This window comes from Lonchura striata, chromosome 10 (genome assembly GCF_050655825.1).
Source record: "Lonchura striata isolate lonStrDom1 chromosome 10, ASM5065582v1, whole genome shotgun sequence".
Classification (NCBI taxonomy): domain Eukaryota; kingdom Metazoa; phylum Chordata; class Aves; order Passeriformes; family Estrildidae; genus Lonchura; species Lonchura striata.
In genome coordinates this window covers 24,372,468-24,390,792 of record NC_140712.1, presented here as the reverse complement: position 1 = coordinate 24,390,792, position 18,325 = coordinate 24,372,468, and the positions used below count along the sequence as shown (strand labels likewise).

Below are 18,325 nucleotides of genomic sequence, written 5' to 3'. Positions count from 1 at the left end.
GACACGGTGGGGCTGGCTCTGGGTACACCCTGGATGTGTCCCCAGCTCTCGGGGCTGGTGACAAGGTGGGGCTGGCTCCAGGAATGGCCTGGATGGTGACAAGGTGAGGCTGGCTCCAGGAATGGCCTGGATGTGTCCCTGAGCTCTCAGTGCTGGTGACACGGTGGGGCTGGCTCCAGACACACCCTGGATGGTGACACGGTGGGGCTGGCTCCAGGAATGGCCTGGATGTGTCCCTGAGCTCTCAGTGCTGGTGACACGGTGGGGCTGGCTCCAGGAATGGCCTGGATGTGTCCCTGAGATCCTGGGGCTGGTGACACGGTGGGGCTGGCTCCAGGAATGGCCTGGATGTGTCCCTGAGCTCTCAGTGCTGGTGACACGGTGGGGCTGGCTCGGGCCATGCCCAGCTCTTTTCCCCAGCCCGGATTCCGTGTGAAAAGCTGCCAGGACCCGGCAGCCGAGCTGCGGCTTGGCAGCGGTTTCCTGCCAGCCCCGAGCCCACAACGGCCCCTCGGAGAGCGGGGAAGGGAAGTGCCGTGCGAGGGGGGAGAGCCAGCGGGGAATTGGGCATCATTAACCCGCTCCCGGGGCGGGCAGGGGCCGGCGGGGCCGGGCAGCTTCCCAATCCATCAAGTGCGAGCCGGGGTATTCCCCGTGGAGGTTTAATGCGGGCGATAATCAGCGTTAGTCATTCATATTTTCCCCAGCCTTTGCCCGTGCAATAAAAAATATTTAGTTGCTTGGCGGCGGGCCAGGAGCGGGGCTGAATGGATCGATGCCTCTAAATGCCTGACACGATTCTCTGGGAGCTGCGAGGGTTTTCAGCATGACTGCCTGGGAAGAAAGGGCTCCGTGTTAGCCGGAGCTGCTTAGCGGGCACCGGGCAGAACACGAGCTGCTCCGCTTCTCCCTTTCAGCCCGGCCACGGAGGCGGCACGGCTCGGCAGCGGCGGGGCTGGATCCGGCCCTGGGCAGGGAGCGGGCACGGATCCTGCTGATCCCGGGGAAAGGGCAGGGATGGATCCTGCTGATCCCGGGGAATGGGCAGGGATTGGATCCTGCTGATCCCGGGGAATGGGGAGAGGGAATGGGCAGGGATGGATCCTGCTGATCCCGGGGAATGGGCAGGGATGGATCCTGCTGATCCCGGGGAATGGGGAGAGGGAATGGGCAGGGATGGATCCTGCTGATCCCGGGGAATGGGCAGGGATTGGATCCTGCTGATCCCGGGGAATGGGCAGGGAGCAGGCATGGATCCTGCTGATCCCGGGGAATGAGGAGAGGGAATGGGCATGGATCCTGCTGATCCCGGGGAATGGGCAGGGATTGGATCCTGCTGATCCCAGGGAATGGGGGCAGGGAATGGGCAGGGATGGATCCTGCTGATCCCGGGGAATGAGGGCAGGGAGCAGGGATGGATCCTGCTGATCCCGGGGAATGAGGGCAGGGAATGGGCAGGGATGGATCCTGCTGATCCCGGGGAATGGGCAGGGATGGATCCTGCTGATCCCGGGGAATGGGGAGAGGGAATGGGCAGGGATGGATCCTGCTGATCCCAGGGAATGAGGAGAGGGAATGGGCAGGGATGGATCCTGCTGATCCCAGGGAATGAGGGAAGGGAAGGGGCAGGGATGGATCCTGCTGATTCCAGGGAATGAGGAGAGGGAGCAGGGATGGATCCATCCCTGGGGAGAGAGCAGGGATGGATCCTGCTGCTCCCAGGGATTGTGCAGGGATGGATCCTGCTGATCCCAGGGATTGTGCAGGGATGGATCCTGCTGCTCCCAGGGATTGTGCAGGGATGGATCCTGCTGTTCCTGGGGATTGAGGGGAAGGAGCAGGGATGGATCCTCCTGCTGCTCCCAGGGAATGGGGAGGGATGGATCCTGCTGATCCCAGGAATTGTGCAGGGATGGATCCTGCTGTTCCCGGGGATTGAGGGGAAGGAGCAGGGATGGATCCTGCTGCTCCCAGGGAACGAGGGCAGGGAATGTGCAGGGGGATGCAGGACTGGGGCCAGGCACCCTCCTCGCTGTGCTGCCATTTTCCTCCAGCATTTCCCAGGAATGCCGGCCTCTCCTGGGCTCTGCTGTCTGGAGCCAGGTCGGAATGGCCCCCGTGCCCCTGGCGCTCCTGGTGGCGTGGGTTTTCCAGGACATTTTGTGGATGTCCTTTGGCTCCGGGGCCGGGATGCAGCTGCTCCTCCTGGCTGAGGGCTCTGGGGCTCTCCTGGGAATGCCAGCGTGTCCTGGGCTTGGCTCTTGAGGCAAGGACAGCGTTCCCAGGGAGCAGAGCTGTGCCGTGGGCGCTGGCTCGGCCATTCCTGGCCGTGTGGTCTCTCCCAGGTGTTTCTGTCAACAACCTCCTCCTGCACTTTGCTGCTCTTGCAGCAAGGAGCTCAGGTGTCCATGGGCATCCTCACAGCATTCCCGGCGAGGCTGGTGTTGGTTTGTCCCCTGGATCCCGTGACACACGGAGGGGACCAGGGGCTCTCATCCCTGCTGGGTCCCCTCGGGATCTGCTGCTCGTGGTGCCCTGTTCCTTTCTGCTCCCCTGGGGGAGCTCAGAATGTCTCTCAGACATTTTTGGAGGTTCCAGGCCTTGGTCAGAAGCATTTTAGACCCTGGCAGGCAGCTGCAAACAGCTGTAATTTTGAGTTTGAGCCATGGAATGAGTTACCAACTTTGAAGGTGGAACAAGCAGTCACAAAGGGTTAGATGGGATAGTAAAAGTAATTACAAAGTAGAGGGGAAATTTTTTTAGTATTGTACAGGGGGGTTTTAGCACCTGTCCAGGGGGGTTTTACTTTGTACATGGGGGTCAGAAGTTCTAAGATGGAGGAAAGTGGGCTGATCCTGTTCTTCCTCCTTCTTCTTCCTCACCTCCATGTTCTTGGTGATGTTGGCACTCACAGATTGGTTTAGAGTAGAAAAGCACTTTGTAATATAAGTAATAAGTATTAGGGAATAACTGTAAACATGTAATACGTAATATATCACGTAAAAGATAGCAGCAGCCCTGGGTGGGGAGAGAGAAGAAGACAGCAGACAGAGAGGGTGTCAGGAGTGTGTGCATCCCTGCCTGGGCCACTGATCAAACAGCCACAGCCCAAGAACACAATCTGTTAAATAACTAGCAATTAATCATCTTGAGACCCAACAACAAGAAACTGCAGAGTTTTCCTTTAAGAGCACGAGTTAGAGGAAAGACTTTACCCCCACTCAAGACCCCAAACCAAACCCAGAGTTCTCACGCTCCCCCCTCAAAGCTTCTCCCCCCCCCAGAATAATTCCGTGTCCCCCTCGGAGAGCCTGCGGGCCAGCGAGAAGCACCGGAGCTCCACGGATTACAGCATGGACTCCAAGAAGAGGAAAGCGGAGGAGAAGGACAGCATGAGCCGATATGTGAGTGACAGGGACGCTCACGGGGACACCTGGGGGGCAGCATCTGGGATTTCAGGTGGTGCTGTCCAGATGTGACAGGGAACCCGGAGAGACCGCGGGGTCCAAGCATCCCCCACGCTGCCAAGGCCACCGTGATCCGTGTCCCCAAGTGCCACATCCGCTCCCCTGGCTGGCTGCAGCCCTGGCCTGGGCAGCCCCATTTCCTTGTCCTTTTCCAGCCCCTTTTCCGTTTCCCGTTTCCTTTTCCTGAGCACCTTTTCCGTGAAAGAATTTGCCCTGATCTCCAGCCCGAGTGCCCTCCTGCTGCTGGTGGTTTGGCTCCTCGGGGGGCTGATCCCCCCCCAGTTTTTGGGGCTCCCTGCGGGGTGTGACACGTTTTGTGTTCCAGGACAGCGATGGTGACAAGAGCGACGACCTGGTGGTGGACGTCTCCAACGAGGTGAGCTGCAGGATCGGGACGTGGGAGGCGATTCCTTAGGGACCAGCCCGGAGGGGAGGCTGGAGGGATCCCTTCCTTCCCACTGTGGGAATTCTGCACTGCTTTTCCCGTCCCTCAGGACCCCGCCACCCCCCGGGTGAGCCCGGCCCATTCCCCGCCGGAGAACGGGCTGGACAAAGCCCGTGGGCTGAAGAAAGGCGATGCTCCCAACAGCCCAGCCTCGGTGGCCTCCTCCAGCAGCACTCCCTCCTCCAAGACCAAGGACCTGGGCCACGTACGTCCCTCCCGGGGCTCCCGGGGCGGGCAGGGCGGCGTGTCCCTGCAGCTGCAGCTCATCCCTCCTTCTCCATCCCTTCTCTCCCCACCCCAGAACGACAAATCCTCCACGCCCGGCCTCAAGTCCAACACTCCGACGCCCAGGAACGACGCTCCCACCCCGGGCACCAGCAGCACCCCGGGGCTGCGGCCCATGCCCGGCAAACCCAGCGGCATGGACCCCCTGGGTGGGTACCCGTGGTGTCACCGCTGTCCCCAGCACGGCTCCAGCTCGTCCCTGTGGTGGGGAGCAGCAGCTCTGGGGGGGATTGTGTTTTTGGGGGAGCTAATCCGGGTCTGGACAGCTGATGGGGTGGGGAGGGAGGGCTGGTCATGGAGTGAGCGGGTTTGGGATGAGGGGACACGGCCTCAGGCTGTGCCGGGAGTTCAGGTTGGACATCGGGAGGAAATTAATTCTTGTAAAGCGTGCTCAGGCCTTGGCAGGGCTCGCCCAGGGAGAGGTGGTGGAGACCCCATCCCTGGAGTGTCCAGGGGATCCCTGGCTGTGGCACTCAGTGCTTTGGGCTGGGAAGAAGTGCTTTGGCCAGGGCTGGGACTCTGTGCTCTTGGGTTTTTCCATGGCCATGCTTTGCTCTGCACCCTGCCTGCGTTCCCCCAGCCCTGCTGGTATTTCAGCCATGTTCCCCCCGAATTCCCTGCCCGCCTCCCCCCAAATTCCCCGTCTGCGTCCCCCCAAATTTCCTGCCTGTGTCCCCTTCACTCCCCACCATGCCCAGTTCCCTGCCCGTGTCCCCCCCAGTTCCCTGCCCATGTCCCCAGCCCTGGTTGTGTCCCCCTGTTCCTTCCCCGTGTCCTCCTCACTCCCTGTGTCCAGCCCTGCTCATGTCCCCAGCCCTGCCTGTGTCCCCCCACTCCCCACCCATGCCCAGCCCTGTCCATGTCCCCCTCACTTCCTGCCCATGTCTCCTCTACTCCACACCCATGTCCCCATTTCCCCACCGGTGCCCCCATCCCTGATATTGCCCCCACCCCTGCCCATCCCTGCCGGTGCCCCCATCCCTGATATTGCCCCCATCCCTGATATTGCCCCCACCCCTGCCCATCCCTGCCGGTGCCCCCATCCCTGATATTGCCCCCATCCCTGATATTGCCCCCATCCCTGCCCATCCCTGATATTGCCCCCATCCCTGCCCATCCCTGATATTGCCCCCATCCCCACCGGTGCCCCCATCCCTGCCCATCCCCGCCGTGCCCCCATCCCCACCGGTGCCCCCATCCCTGCCCATCCCTGCCGTGCCCCCATCCCGACGCTGCCCCTCTCCGCAGCCTCGGCCCTGCGCACGCCCATCTCCATCGCGGGCTCCTACGCGGCGCCCTTCGCCATGATGGGGCACCACGAGATGAACGGCTCGCTGACCAGCCCCGGCGCCTACGCGGGGCTGCACAACCTCCCCCCGCAGATGAGCGCGGCCGCCGCCGCCGCCGCCGCCTACGGCCGGGCGCCAATGGTGAGCTTTGGAGCTGTACGTAGCACTTTCAGCTGCTTTCTCCCCGGGGGGAGGCCGGGGAGGTTGGGGTTCCTCCTCGAAGCCGGCTGTGGGAGGGTGATTCCTGCTGGGGTGACGTGCGCGTGCCGGCGGCTTGGGGCTGCTCCTTCCCGTTCCTCGGCCCCCTCGCCCCGCTCCTCGACCCCCTTCCCGTTCCTCTCTCTCAACTCCTGCGTTAAGGCAGAGCAAGGAGTCAAACACTGCCCTTAAACTTGGGGGTTTCTGCCGTTAAAGTTTGGGGTTTCTGCCGTTAAACTTTGGGGTTTCTGCCGTTAAACTTTGGGGTTTCTGCCGTTAAACTTTGGGGTTTCTGCCGTTAAACTTGGGGGTTTCTGCCGTTAAACTTGGGGGTTTCTGCCGTTAAAGTTGGGGGTTTCTGCCGTTAAACTTTGGGGTTTCTGCCGTTAAACTTGGGGGTTTCTGCCATTTAAGCAGATGTTGGAGTTTCTGCCATTAAAGCAGAGATTGGGGTGTCTGCTATTAAAGCAGAGATTGGGGTGTCTGCCGTTAAAGTAGAGATTGGAGTTTGTGTCACTAAGGCAGAAATTGGGGTTTCTGCCATTACAGTTTGGGGTTTCTGCCATTAAAGTAGAGATTGAAGTTTGTGTCATTAAAGCAGAAATTGGGGTTTCTGCCATTAAGGCAAACATTGGGGTTTCTGCCGTTAAAGCAGAGATTGGGGTTTCTGCCACTAAAGTTTGGGGTTTCTGCCATTTAAGCAGACATTTGGGTTTCTGCCTTTGAAGTCTAGGGTTTCTGCCATTAAAGCAGAGTTTGGGGTTTCTGCCATTAAAGTTCAGGGTTTCTGCCATTTAAGCAGACATTGGTGTTTCTGCCATTAAAGTAGAGATTGGGGTTTCTGCCATTAAAGTTTGGGGTTTCTGCCATTTAAGCAGACATTGGTGTTTCTGCCATTAAAGCTGACTTTGGGGTTTCTGCCCTCGGGGTGCTGGGCACGACAAGGCTGATCCCATCCCTGGGGGCTTGGTAACCCCACGGGGACAGGGAGCGTGTCCCACGTGCTCCTTGCAGACCCTGCTTCCTTGGCTGGCTCCCCTTGGTGCCAGGGCAAAGGCCAGCTCTCTCTGAGCTGCCCGGGGCTCAGGGATGGGGAGCTGCGTGCCATTCCCAGCCTCACCTGTCCCTGCATCTCCCGGCAGGTCGGCTTTGACCCTCACCCGCCCATGCGCGCCCCGGGCCTGCCCTCCAGCCTGGCGTCCATCCCTGGAGGCAAACCGTAAGCCCCGCTCGGGTTTCCGCGGCCGGGAGGGAGGCGGGAGTCCCCACGAGCTCCGTCCCTGGAGCTGAGCCCCGTCCCCACCCCGGCAGGGCCTACTCGTTCCACGTGAGCGCCGACGGGCAGATGCAGCCGGTGCCGTTCCCGCACGACGCGCTGGCGGGGCCGGGCATCCCGCGGCACGCGCGGCAGATCAACACGCTGAGCCACGGCGAGGTGGTGTGCGCCGTCACCATCAGCAACCCCACGCGCCACGTCTACACCGGCGGCAAGGGCTGCGTCAAGATCTGGGACATCAGCCAGCCCGGCAGCAAGAGCCCCATCTCCCAGCTGGACTGCCTGGTGAGGGAGGGCAGCCCTGGTGTTCGTCTTCTCCCCGTGAACCTCGGCCTCTCCTCCCCGCGTTGCCGTCCGTGTTCCCCTTTCCTCTTCCCCCTTAACGCCTCTTGCTCTTCCCCGTTACCAGCTCTTTGTCTTCCATCACTTTCTCCTCTTGCCATCGCCTCTTTTCCCCCTTTAAATTTCCCTTTTCCTCTTTCCCCATCCGTGTCCCTTTTCCTCTTTTCTCGCCTCGTTGCTCTCTTCTCCCATGATGGTGCCTTTTCCTCCTCTCCCATCAGCGTGCCTTTTCCTCTTCTCCCATCTATGTCCCTTTTCCTCTTGTCCCATCAATGTGCCTTTTCATCTTCTCTCATGATGGTCGCTTTTCCTCTTCTTCCCATCAACATTCCTTTTCCCCCATCAACGTCCATTTTCCTCTTCCCCTATGATGGTCCCTTTTCCTCTTCCCTCCATCAGTGTCCCTTTTCCTCTTCTCCCACTCCCTTTCCTCTTCCCTCTCCCCATCCCTTTCCCCTCCCCATCCCTTTCCCCTCCCCATCCCTTTCCCCTCCCCATCCCTTTCCCCTCCCCATCCCTTTCCCCTCCCCATCCCTTTCCCCTCCCCATCCCTTTCCCCTCCCCATCCCTTCCCCTCCCCATCCCCTCCCTCTCCCCCGTGTCCCGTCCCTCTCTGCCCGCTGACGGCGCCGTGTGTCCCCAGAACAGGGATAACTACATCCGCTCCTGCAAGCTGCTGCCGGACGGGCGCACGCTGATCGTGGGGGGCGAGGCCAGCACGCTGACCATCTGGGACCTGGCGTCGCCCACGCCGCGCATCAAGGCCGAGCTGACGTCCTCGGCGCCCGCCTGCTACGCGCTGGCCATCAGCCCCGACGCCAAGGTGTGCTTCTCGTGCTGCAGCGACGGCAACATCGCCGTCTGGGACCTGCACAACCAGACCCTGGTCAGGTGAGCGCCGCCGGCCTGCTGCTGGCAGGGCTGCTGGCCTGGGGGGCCTCGGGGTCCGTCTGTCCCAGCTCCTTCCTTCCTCCTTCTGTCGGCGCTGCTTTTCCATCCCGCCCCGCGACGTGCCTTTTCCTCTTCCCCACAGCATCCCTTCTCCTTTTGTCAGCGTTCCTTTTCCTCTTCCCCACAACATCCCTTTTCCTCTTCCCCACAGCATCCCTTTTCCTTTTGTCAGCGTTCCTTTTCCTCTTCCCCACAACGTCCCTTTTCCTCTTCCCCGACAACATCCCCTTCTCCTTTTGTCAGCGTTCCTTTTCCTCTTCCCCACAACATCCCTTCTCCTTTTGTCAGTGTTCCTTTTCCTCTTCCCCACAACATCCCTTCTCCTTTTGTCAGTGTAGCTTTTCCTCTTCCCCACAACATCCCTTCTCCTTTTGTCAGTGTAGCTTTTCCTCTTCCCCACAACATCCCTTCTCCTTTTGTCAGTGTTCCTTTTCCTCTTCCCCACAACATCCCTTCTCCTTTTGTCAGTGTTCCTTTTCCTCTTCCCCACAACATCCCTTCTCCTTTTGTCAGTGTAGCTTTTCCTCTTCCCCACAACATCCCTTCTCCTTTTGTCAGTGTTCCTTTTCCTCTTCCCCACAACATCCCTTCTCCTTTTGTCAGTGTTCCTTTTCCTCTTCCCCACAACATCCCCTTCTCCTTTTGTCAGTGTTCCTTTTCCCCTTCCCCACAATGTCCTTTTTCTTCTCCTTTTGCCAGTGTTCCTTTTCCCATTTTCTCTTTCTCCCACAATGTCCCTTTCCTTCTCCTTTTGTCAGTGTTCCTTTTCCCTTTTCTGCACAATATCCCTTCTTTTGTCAGTGTTCCTTTTCCTCTTCCCCACAACATCCTTTTTCTTCTCCTTTTGTCAGTGTTCCTTTTCCCCTTTTCCTCTTCCCCCACAACATCCCTTGTCCTTTTGTCACCATTCTTTTCCCCTTTCCCCTGCAACATCCCTTTCCTTCTCCTTTTGTCAGTGTTCCTTTCCCCCTTTTCCCTTTCCCCCACAATGTCCCTTTCCTTCTCCTTTTGTCAGGGTTCCTTTTCCTTTTGTCAGTGTTCCTTTTCCTCTTCTTTTTTTCAATGTTTTCCTCCTCTTTCATCAACATCCCTCTTCCTTCATCAATGTCTCATTTCCTCTTTCCCCATCCCATTGCCATCCCTTTCCCTCTTCCCTCTCGTCATGGTCCCTTTCCCTCTTCTGCCCATCATGGTCCCTTTCCTCTTTTCCTTGAGCAAAACCACCTTCCACTCTCCCAGCTTGCTCCAAGCCCCATCCAGCCTGGCCTTAAACATTCCCGGGATGGGGAATCCACCGTCCTCTCTGGGCTGGAGCCAGGAACACCCTCTGGTGAGGCCGCACCATCTCCCGGTGCTCATCCCTACACCAGCCCAGTCCTCGGCCAGGCTGCTGCTCCTCAGCCCGGGATGGATTGCCAGGAACATTCCCTGCGGACCAGCCGCGCAGACGTGGTCCGAGCTTTTCCCGGTGGGAATTCCATGGGGTTTTTTTCCCCTGCTCCCAAGGCAATTCCAAGGGCACACGGACGGGGCCAGCTGCATCGACATCTCGCACGACGGGACGAAGCTGTGGACGGGGGGCCTGGACAACACCGTGCGCTCCTGGGACCTGCGCGAGGGCCGGCAGCTGCAGCAGCACGACTTCACCTCCCAGGTGGGCTCCTGCTGCCCTGGCTCCCGGAGGGGCTCTTCCTGCTGGGGGCTCCCAGCCCGGCTCTGCCCGCTGCTTCTGGGGTGGCCCAGGGGTGCTGGAGCCATGGGGCTCCCTGGGTCTTGTGCCAGCTCCTCTTTTCCATCCCGGCAGGGTGAGGCAGCAGCTCTTCTCGTGGGGTGCCCGTGGATGTCACGGGGTTCTCTGGGTGCCCTGTGGATGGCATGAGAGCAGGGATCAGCCCTGATCCAGAGGAACAGAGCTGGTGTCCCGTTGGCAAGGGCAGCAGAATCCATGGGGATGGAGCCATCCCAACGCAGGGATCTGCCTCTGCCCACCCGCTCCATCCACCTGGGGCTGGCCAGCACCTCCAGCGGTGCCACAGATCCCAGACCTCGGGCACTGGGCTGGGGGAGGCACCCTGAGGATCTCTCAGGCCGGGAATTCCCGCCGACGTGGCCGTCTCTTCCCGCAGATCTTCTCCCTGGGGTACTGCCCGACGGGCGAGTGGCTGGCGGTGGGCATGGAGAGCAGCAACGTGGAGGTGCTGCACCACACCAAGCCCGACAAGTACCAGCTGCACCTGCACGAGAGCTGCGTCCTCTCCCTCAAATTCGCCTACTGCGGTGAGCAGCCCCTGGGACAGCTGGGACAGGGATGGGCATCACCGACTCGGGGAGTGGTTTGGGTTGGGAGACACCTCCAGGCTCAGCTCCGGGCACCTTCCACCTGACCCCCTCCTCATGGATGGGATCGTGGGATCATGGAATGTTTGGGGCTGGGAGGAGCCTTGAGTTGGGGGACACCTCCCTCTCAGTCCCAGGGTGCTCCAAGCCCCACCCAGGCTGGCCATGGGCACTTCCAGGGATGTCCATGAGCTGCAGGGGGGATGAGCTCGGGTGTTTCCAGCAGGATCCATCCCATGGGTGCTGCACGTGGGGGTTATTCCCGTGAACACATCCCGGTTGTGGTGGGGTTTATCCCCATAGAACCATCCTGTGGTTATTCCCATAACCCCATCCTGGTTCTGGCAGGGTTTATTCCCATAACCCCATCCTGGTTCTGGCAGGATTTATTGCCTGGAGTATTCCCATAAAATCATCCTGGTTCTGGCAGGGTTTATTCCCTGGGTTATTCCCATAACCCCATCCTGGATGTGATGGAGGTTATTCCCATAACCCTGTCCTGGTTCTGGCAGGGTTTATTCCCATAACCCCATCCTGGTTGTGGGGTTTATTCCCATAACCCCATCCTGGTTCTGGCAGGGTTTATTCCCTGGGTTATTGGTTCTGGCAGGGTTTATTCCCTGGATTATTCCCATAAAACCATCCTGGTTGTGGGGTTTATTCCCATAACCTCATCCTGGTTCTGGCAGGGTTTATTCCCTGGGTTATTGGTTCTGGCAGGGTTTATTCCCTGGGTTATTCCCATAACCCCATCCTAACTGTGGCCACGGAGCACCACCGGAGGTGGGAATCCACACTTGGATTCTTCCAGCTGAGTCAGGCTGGGCAGGACTCCCAGGGAACCTCCAGGTTTTCCCATTTCCCCCAAACCTCTGGGCTCAGCCAGCCTGTGGAGCCGGGGAAGGGTCGGGGAGGTGGCACTGCCAGCATTCAGCTGCTGATCCCAAATTCCTGGTGCAGGGAAGTGGTTTGTGAGCACTGGGAAGGACAACCTGCTCAACGCCTGGAGGACGCCCTACGGAGCCAGCATCTTCCAGGTAGGGGAGCTGGGTGGGGTGGGGGCTGCCCCCAGATCCCCCTTCCCAACTACCCTGGAGAGAGGGGAGATCCTTGGGGATGGCTGGAGGGGTGTCGGGGTGCCGGGTGTGGTGCTGCCCCCAGCATGGGTGCTGCTGAGGGATCCTGGAATCCCACCCCACTGCTGGGCTCTCTGTCTCCCACCCTGCTGGGCTCTCTGTCTCCCACCCTGCTGGGCTCTCTGTCTCCCACCCTGCTGGGCTCTCTGTCTCCCACCCCGCTGGGCTCTCTGTCTCCCACCCCGCTGGGCTCTCTGTCTCCCACCCCGCTGGGCTCTCTGTCTCCCACCCCGCTGGGCTCTCTGTCTCCCACCCTGCTGGGCTCTCTGTCTCCCACCCTGCTGGGCTCTCTGTCTCCCACCCTGCTGGGCTCTCTGTCTCCCACCCTGCTGGGCTCTCTGTCTCCCCCATTTCTGAGTTCTCTGTCTCTCCCTGACCTCTCTGGGTTCTCTCTCTCCCACTCAGGTGTTCTCTGTCCAAACCGTGCTGGGTTCTCTGTCTCCCCCATTGCTGGATTCTCTCTCTGACACCCTGCTGGTTTTCTCTCTCCCACTGAGGAGTTCTCTCTCCCATCCTGCTGGGTTCTTTCCCCCACTGCTGGATTCTCTCTCCCACCTCTCTGGGTTCTCTCTCTCTCACATCCTGCTGGGTTCTCTCTCCCCACTGATGGATTCTCTCTCCCTGACCCCTCTGGGTTCTCTTTTTCTCCCCGATTCTGCTGGATTCTCTCTCTCCCACCCCTGCTGGATTCTCTCTCTGACACCCTGCTGGTTTTCTCTCTCACTGAGGAGTTCTCTCTCCCATCCTGCTGGGTTCTCTTTCCCCCACTGCTGGATTCTCTCTCCCACCTCTCTGGGTTCTCTCTCTCCCATCCTGCTGGGTTCTCTCTCTCCCCACTGATGGATTTTCTCTCACCATTCTGTGTTCTCTCTCTCACATCCTGCTGGGTTCTCTCTCTCCCACTGATGGATTCTCTCTCCCTGACCCCTCTGGGTTCTCTTTTTCTCCCCGATTCTGCTGGGTTCTCTCTCTCCCACCCCTCTGGGTTCTCTCTCCCCACTGATGGATTTTCTTTCTCCCTGACCCCTCTGGGTTCTCTCTCTCCCATCCTGCTGGGTTCTCTCTCCCCACTGATGGATTTTCTTTCTCCCTGACCCCTCTGGGTTCTCTCTCTCACATCCTGCTGGGTTCTCTCTCCCCACTGATGGATTTTCTTTCTCCCTGACCCCTCTGGGTTCTCTCTCTCACATCCTGCTGGGTTCTCTCCCACCCCTCTGAGTTCTCTCTCTCTCCCTGACCCTCTGGCTTCTCCCTCTCCCACCGCTCTGGGTTTTCTCCCCCCTGACGCGTCCTCTCCCCGCTGCTTTTCCCAGTCCAAGGAATCCTCGTCGGTGCTGAGCTGTGACATCTCTGCGGATGACAAGTACATCGTCACGGGCTCTGGGGACAAGAAGGCCACGGTCTACGAGGTCATCTACTGAGCCTGGCACTTCCAGCAGCATGGGGAACACCCGGGAATGCCCAGGAACACCCGGGAATGCCCGGGAACACCCGGGAATGCCCAGGAACACCCCGGGAACACCCGGGAATGCCCAGGAACACCCGGGAACACCCGGGAATGCCCAGGAACACCCGGGAACGCCCGGCCCAGCTCCGCCCGCCACACTCGGATTTATTTGGAGATCTGCAACTCTGGCACACATGGAAGCCCTAAACGGATTTTTATTTGGTTTTAAGCTTTTGGGGTTCCTTTTGAAAATTTTTTTTTTTTTTTGGTTTTCCGGTTCTTTCCGTCTGGCTTTGGTGGCACTATAAAGGACTCCTTTTTTTATTGGGATTTTTTTTTTTTTTTTGTGCATCCCGCATAAGACTTGTGAAAAATGTAAATACTGGACTAGGAAATAGCGTGGGAAGGGGGGACCCTCCCAGTACACTTAGTTGTGTATTTTTGTCTGCTGTAATTGTATTCCACTGATGGTTTTGGTGGTGGCAATTTTATTCTGGGGGTTTTTTTGGTTGGTTTTTTTTTTTTTTCCACCTGTTGTTGGTTTTTTTTTTGTTTTTTGGGGTTTTTCCCCCCCTCCTTTTCCTTCCCCGCTCGGGAAGTGTCCGTGGGGACTTTGCCATCCAGGCTGAGCAGAGATGTCCACCGGTGAAAAGTTGTTCCTCCTGTCGTGCGTCATGTGTTAGTGATGGTGGGGAATCGCTCGGATCCTCAGCTACTGACGGGACATCAACCCAAAATCACCTCGGGCTTTGGTTTTTATAGATGGATTTATGGATTTATCCCTTTTTTTGTTGTTTTTTTTGGTTTTTTTTTTCCTCCCCCCGTGCTTGGATGTTTGAAGAAAAGGGGAAGCCCACGCAAGCCCTTCTTGGTCTTCGGACAGAAGCAAATGAGGAGTGATTTCAAAGAAAGCTTAGAAAATTCAGCTCAGGGAGCCACGAAAGATAATAGCAAACTTATGTGTTTTGTATTCAAATGAAAAGTAAAGAATTAGAATTGATAACCTTGGAGAAAAAAAAAAAAAAAAAAAAAGACAAAAAAAAATACAGTTTTTTTTTTAAAAGCGCAAAGTTTACTAACAAGCAGGGTTTGTGTGTGGTGGGGGGCTGTTCGTGGTCCTTGTGGGCTTTATGGTCTTGTGTCTTCTGGTTTTATGGAGCAACTCCCTCCCCCCACAGGCCTTTTGTACTAAAGGGTTCCAAAAAGGACAAAAAAAAAAAAAAAAAAAAAAGGCAAAAAAAAAAAAAAAAAAAGAAGACCTAACGGGAAAAATAAAAGTATTTGTGTAGCAGAAGTGCTCGCCTGTATCGTAGCACACGGCAGAGGATTTTTATACCGCATTTTTATGGATTATTTTTGGCGAGTTGGATCTGGTGCAAGAGGAGATAAAAACCAGCTCTTCAAGGGTTGATTGATGAGGGGAGAATGGTTTGGAGAGAGGGGAGAGGAGGATGGGGAAGAGCTGGAGCTGCTGCCCTCCCAGGAGCCTTCATCCCATCCCAGGAGCCTTCACCCCATCCCTCTGAGGGATCCATCCCATCCTTCCCAGGAGCCTTCATCCCATCCCAGGAGCCTTCATCCCATCCCAGGAGCCTTCATCCCATCCTTCCAGGAGCCTTCATCCCATCCCTCTGTGGGATCCATCCTATCCCTGAGGAATCCATCCCAACCCATCCCATCCCAGGAGCCTTCATCCCATCCCATCCCATCCCATCCCAGGAGCCTTCATCCCATCCCATCCCATCCCAGGAGCCTTCATCCCATCCTTCCCAGGAGCCTTCATCCCATCCCTCTGTGGGATCCATCCCATCCCATCCCAGGAGCCTTCATCCCATCCCTCTGAGGGATCCATCCCAACCCTCCCAGGAGCCTTCATCCCATCCCATCCCAGGAGCCTTCATCCCATCCCAGGAGCCTTCATCCCATCCCAGGAGCCTTCATCCCTCCCATCCCTCTGAGGGATCCATCCCAACCCAGGAGGCTTCATCCCATCCTATCCTATCCCAGGAGCCTTCATCCCATCCCAGGAGCCTTCATCCCGTCCCATCCCATCCCTCCCAGGAGCCTTCATCCCATCCTTCTCCTCTGTGGGATCCATCCCATCCCTCCGAGGGATCCATCCTATCCCTGAGGAATCCATCCCAACCCATCCCATCCCTCCGGCTGCTCCCAGCGGAGCTGGGGAGGAGGAGGAGGAGGAGGAGGAGGAGGAGGAGGAGTTGGGATCTCGGGGCAATCCCGCTGTTCCCGCTGTTCCGTGGCCGTGGGAGCTCCTGAGCTGCCTCAGGGAATTCCCAGCCTGGGGTGGGATCCGCGTGGGGCAGGGGTGATCAACAAGGAAAAGTTCCCTGGAGCCGTTTTTGGGAAAGGCGTTCTGGGGCGCTCCGGCTCCGACTGATGCCCCTGGGGCCGGCGGAGCCCCGGAGGGCTCGGATTTTGGGATCCGTGGGGCAGCTTGCCCCCCGAGCCCGGCATTCCCAGCTCCGTGGCCGGGCTCTGCCCTGGGCTCCCCCCGGCTGGGCTCTGCTCGGGATTCTCCCGGAATGCCAGGAGCGAAATGCAGGAATCGCGCGTTCCGGAGCCGGGCTCTCGACTTCACACCAAAGTATGTAGCAGAACCTGTACAGCTGTTCATAACTACCACTGGTTTTTGTAAAAAAAGGGCCGAAAAGAGGAAAAAAAAAAAAAAAAAAGAATAAAAAGTCGATGTACTGAAGCTGAACCGCGAGCAAAGTGTCTCTAGACCTCTGATCCATGGAATTCACGGAGGTGGGGGAAAGGCAGGAGCAGGGGCGGGTTGGGGGCACAGGACAGCCCTGGGGGACCCCCGAGCTGGGGCGGCGCTGGAGCTGGGACGGGGCCGGGATCGATGGGGGGAGGAATTCCCAACGCTCGGTCCCGTGGGATCGCTGCCGGGGCTGCGCTCCTGCCGGGAATCCCAAAACCATCCTCCCTTCAGCCCCGGCTCCTGCCGGGATCTGGGGAGCCGGGAATGGCGAGCCGGGAATGGCGAGCCGGGAATGCTGAGCCGGGAATTCTGGTCAGGGAATGCTGAGCTGGGAATTCTGACGGAATTCTGATCAGGGAATGCTGAGCCGGGAATGCTGAGCCGGGAATTCTGAGTTGGGAGTTCTGAGCTGGGAGTTCCGACGGAATTCTGAGCCAGGAATTCTGATCAGGGCATCCTGAGCTGGGAATTCTGGTCAGGGAATGCTGATCAGGGAATGCTGAGCCAGTAATTCCGACGGAATTCTGATCAGGGAATGCTGAGCCGGGAATGCTGATGGAATTCTGAGCTGGGAATTCTGATCAGGGAATGCTGAGCCGGGAGTTCTGAGCCAGGAATGCTGAGCTGGGAATTCTGGTCAGGGAATGCTCATCAGGACATCCTGAGCAGGGAATTCTGAGCTGGGAGTTCCAACAGAATTCTGAGCCAGGAATTCTGATCAGGGAATGCTGAGCTAGGAGTTATGATCAGGAAATCCTGAGCTGGGAATTCTGGTCAGGGAATGCTGAGCTGGGAATTCCGATGGAATTCTGAGCCGGGAATTCTGATGATGGCATCCTGAGTAAGGAATCCTAAGCAGAGAATTCTGGTCAGCGCATCCTGAGCCGGGAATTCTGATCAGGAAATCCCGAGGTGGGAATCCTGATCAGGGAATTCTGAGCTGGGAATTCTGATCAGGGAATTCTGAGGTGGGAATCCTGAGCAGGGCAGCGTGTGGGGCTCTGCCCTCAGTGGGATGTGACAAACATTCAATACCAGAAACTCCCTGGGCTGGATTTACAAGAACGTGCCAATATCTGTCACCTACGTTGGACAGTGTGTCCCCAGCCTGAACCAACAGAAAAATGCCAACACCACAGTGAGACATGGAGGGCATGGAGAAGGAGAAAAAGGACAAGGCACACCCAATGTCCTCCAGCTTGTCCCCTTTGGACCCCTCATCTAGAATCCTAAAATTTGACTTTTGCACCCGTGCCACACTTAATTATTACTGATATCAAACACTCAGAGCTGGTAATTGATCCTGTAGGATTGAAAACTCTTTTCCATGGACAGAGATCACAGCCAGTGTCTCTGGGGGCTCTGTCCAGGGGGTTCTGAGCCCTGCCAGGGTCCCAGGGCAGCCAGAGGGAATTCCTGGATTCCCACAGTCCCGGCAGGGAAGTGCTCGGGAGCAGAATTCCATCCTCGGGAGCAGAATTCCATCCTCGGGAGCACAATCGGGAGTTTGGGGATTTTTGGCTTTTCTGGGCAACATGAAAAATTTTCATTGGAGCAGAAGCTGGGCTGGCCAAATGGAGCCTCGTTAATTCCAGGGAATTGTTTCATCTCAGCTCAACAGGAATAATGAATCTTTTTTTTTTTTTTCACTATTATTATTGTTTTTATTTTTTTTTTTTACAAGACGAGTTGGTGAACAGCCAACTTACTGCGGGGGAATTCCTGGGGAGCGTTGATCCCAGCTGGAATTTACCTTGCAGGGGGAGAAAAAAAAAAAAAAATATATATATATTAAAGAAAAGAAAAAAAAAAAAGAAAAAAAAAAAGAAGAAGAAAAGAAGGAAAAAAATATAAAAATATAAAAAGAGAAGGGAAAAAAGCGGAGGTTTTAAAGGCTCCAATGCTGCTGCTCATAGCCACGCGTGCCCGAGGCTTTTCACACCACGATTCCCCCCGGGCCAGCTCCAGCCCCGGCCAGCGACCCAAATCTGGGGGTGCACAGGGACCCCCCGACCCTCGGAGAGCCGGGGAGCCCCCGGGACCCTCCTGAGCTGCGCCCCGCCTGGGAATGCCCGTGGCACCCCTGGGTGCCCCCCGGTTTTGGGGTGTCCCCCGGTTTTGGGGTGCCCCCAGGGCTGGGTGTGCCTGTGTCAGTCACCCTGTGGGTGTCCCCAGGTTTTGGGGTGTCCTCAGGGTTTTGGGGTGCCCCCAAGGCTGGGTGTGCCTGTGTACCCGGGCAAATTTGGGAGGATGCTGAGGTACCAGAGCAGATTTGGGAGGATGCTGAGGTACCGGGACAGATTTGGGGGGATGCTGAGGTACCAGAGCAGATTTGGGGGGGATGCTGAGGTACCGGGGCAGATTTGGGGGGATGCTGAGGTACCAGAGCAGATTCAGGAGGATGCTGAGGTACCGGGACAGATT

At 57.6% G+C, this 18,325-nt stretch overlaps 1 protein-coding gene across 11 annotated transcripts in view; it reads left to right on the top strand.

Annotated features, from left to right (window-relative positions):
• TLE3 (TLE family member 3, transcriptional corepressor) overlaps positions 1–14,377 on the top strand; it is a 37,908-nt gene extending 23,531 nt beyond the window's left edge. For 3 of the 11 annotated variants that reach the window (XM_077785969.2, XM_085589066.1, XM_077785971.2), the window contains exons 10-21: positions 3,285–3,404; positions 3,793–3,843; positions 3,962–4,117; positions 4,214–4,346; positions 5,446–5,627; positions 6,827–6,903; positions 6,996–7,245; positions 7,946–8,193; positions 9,760–9,907; positions 10,380–10,530; positions 11,551–11,627; positions 13,040–14,377. In XM_077785969.2, coding sequence (XP_077642095.1) covers positions 3,285–3,404; positions 3,793–3,843; positions 3,962–4,117; positions 4,214–4,346; positions 5,446–5,627; positions 6,827–6,903; positions 6,996–7,245; positions 7,946–8,193; positions 9,760–9,907; positions 10,380–10,530; positions 11,551–11,627; positions 13,040–13,147 — 1,701 coding nt within the window. In that variant the 3' untranslated portion in view covers positions 13,148–14,377. Of the gene's footprint in view, positions 1–3,284; positions 3,405–3,792; positions 3,844–3,961; positions 4,347–5,445; positions 5,643–6,826; positions 6,904–6,995; positions 7,246–7,945; positions 8,194–9,759; positions 9,908–10,379; positions 10,531–11,550; positions 11,628–13,039 lie in introns of all 11 variants that reach the window. The other 8 variants (XM_077785968.2, XM_085589065.1, XM_077785970.2 and 5 more) reach the window with 4 other exon arrangements.
• Positions 14,378–18,325: the final 3,948 nt, after the last annotated feature.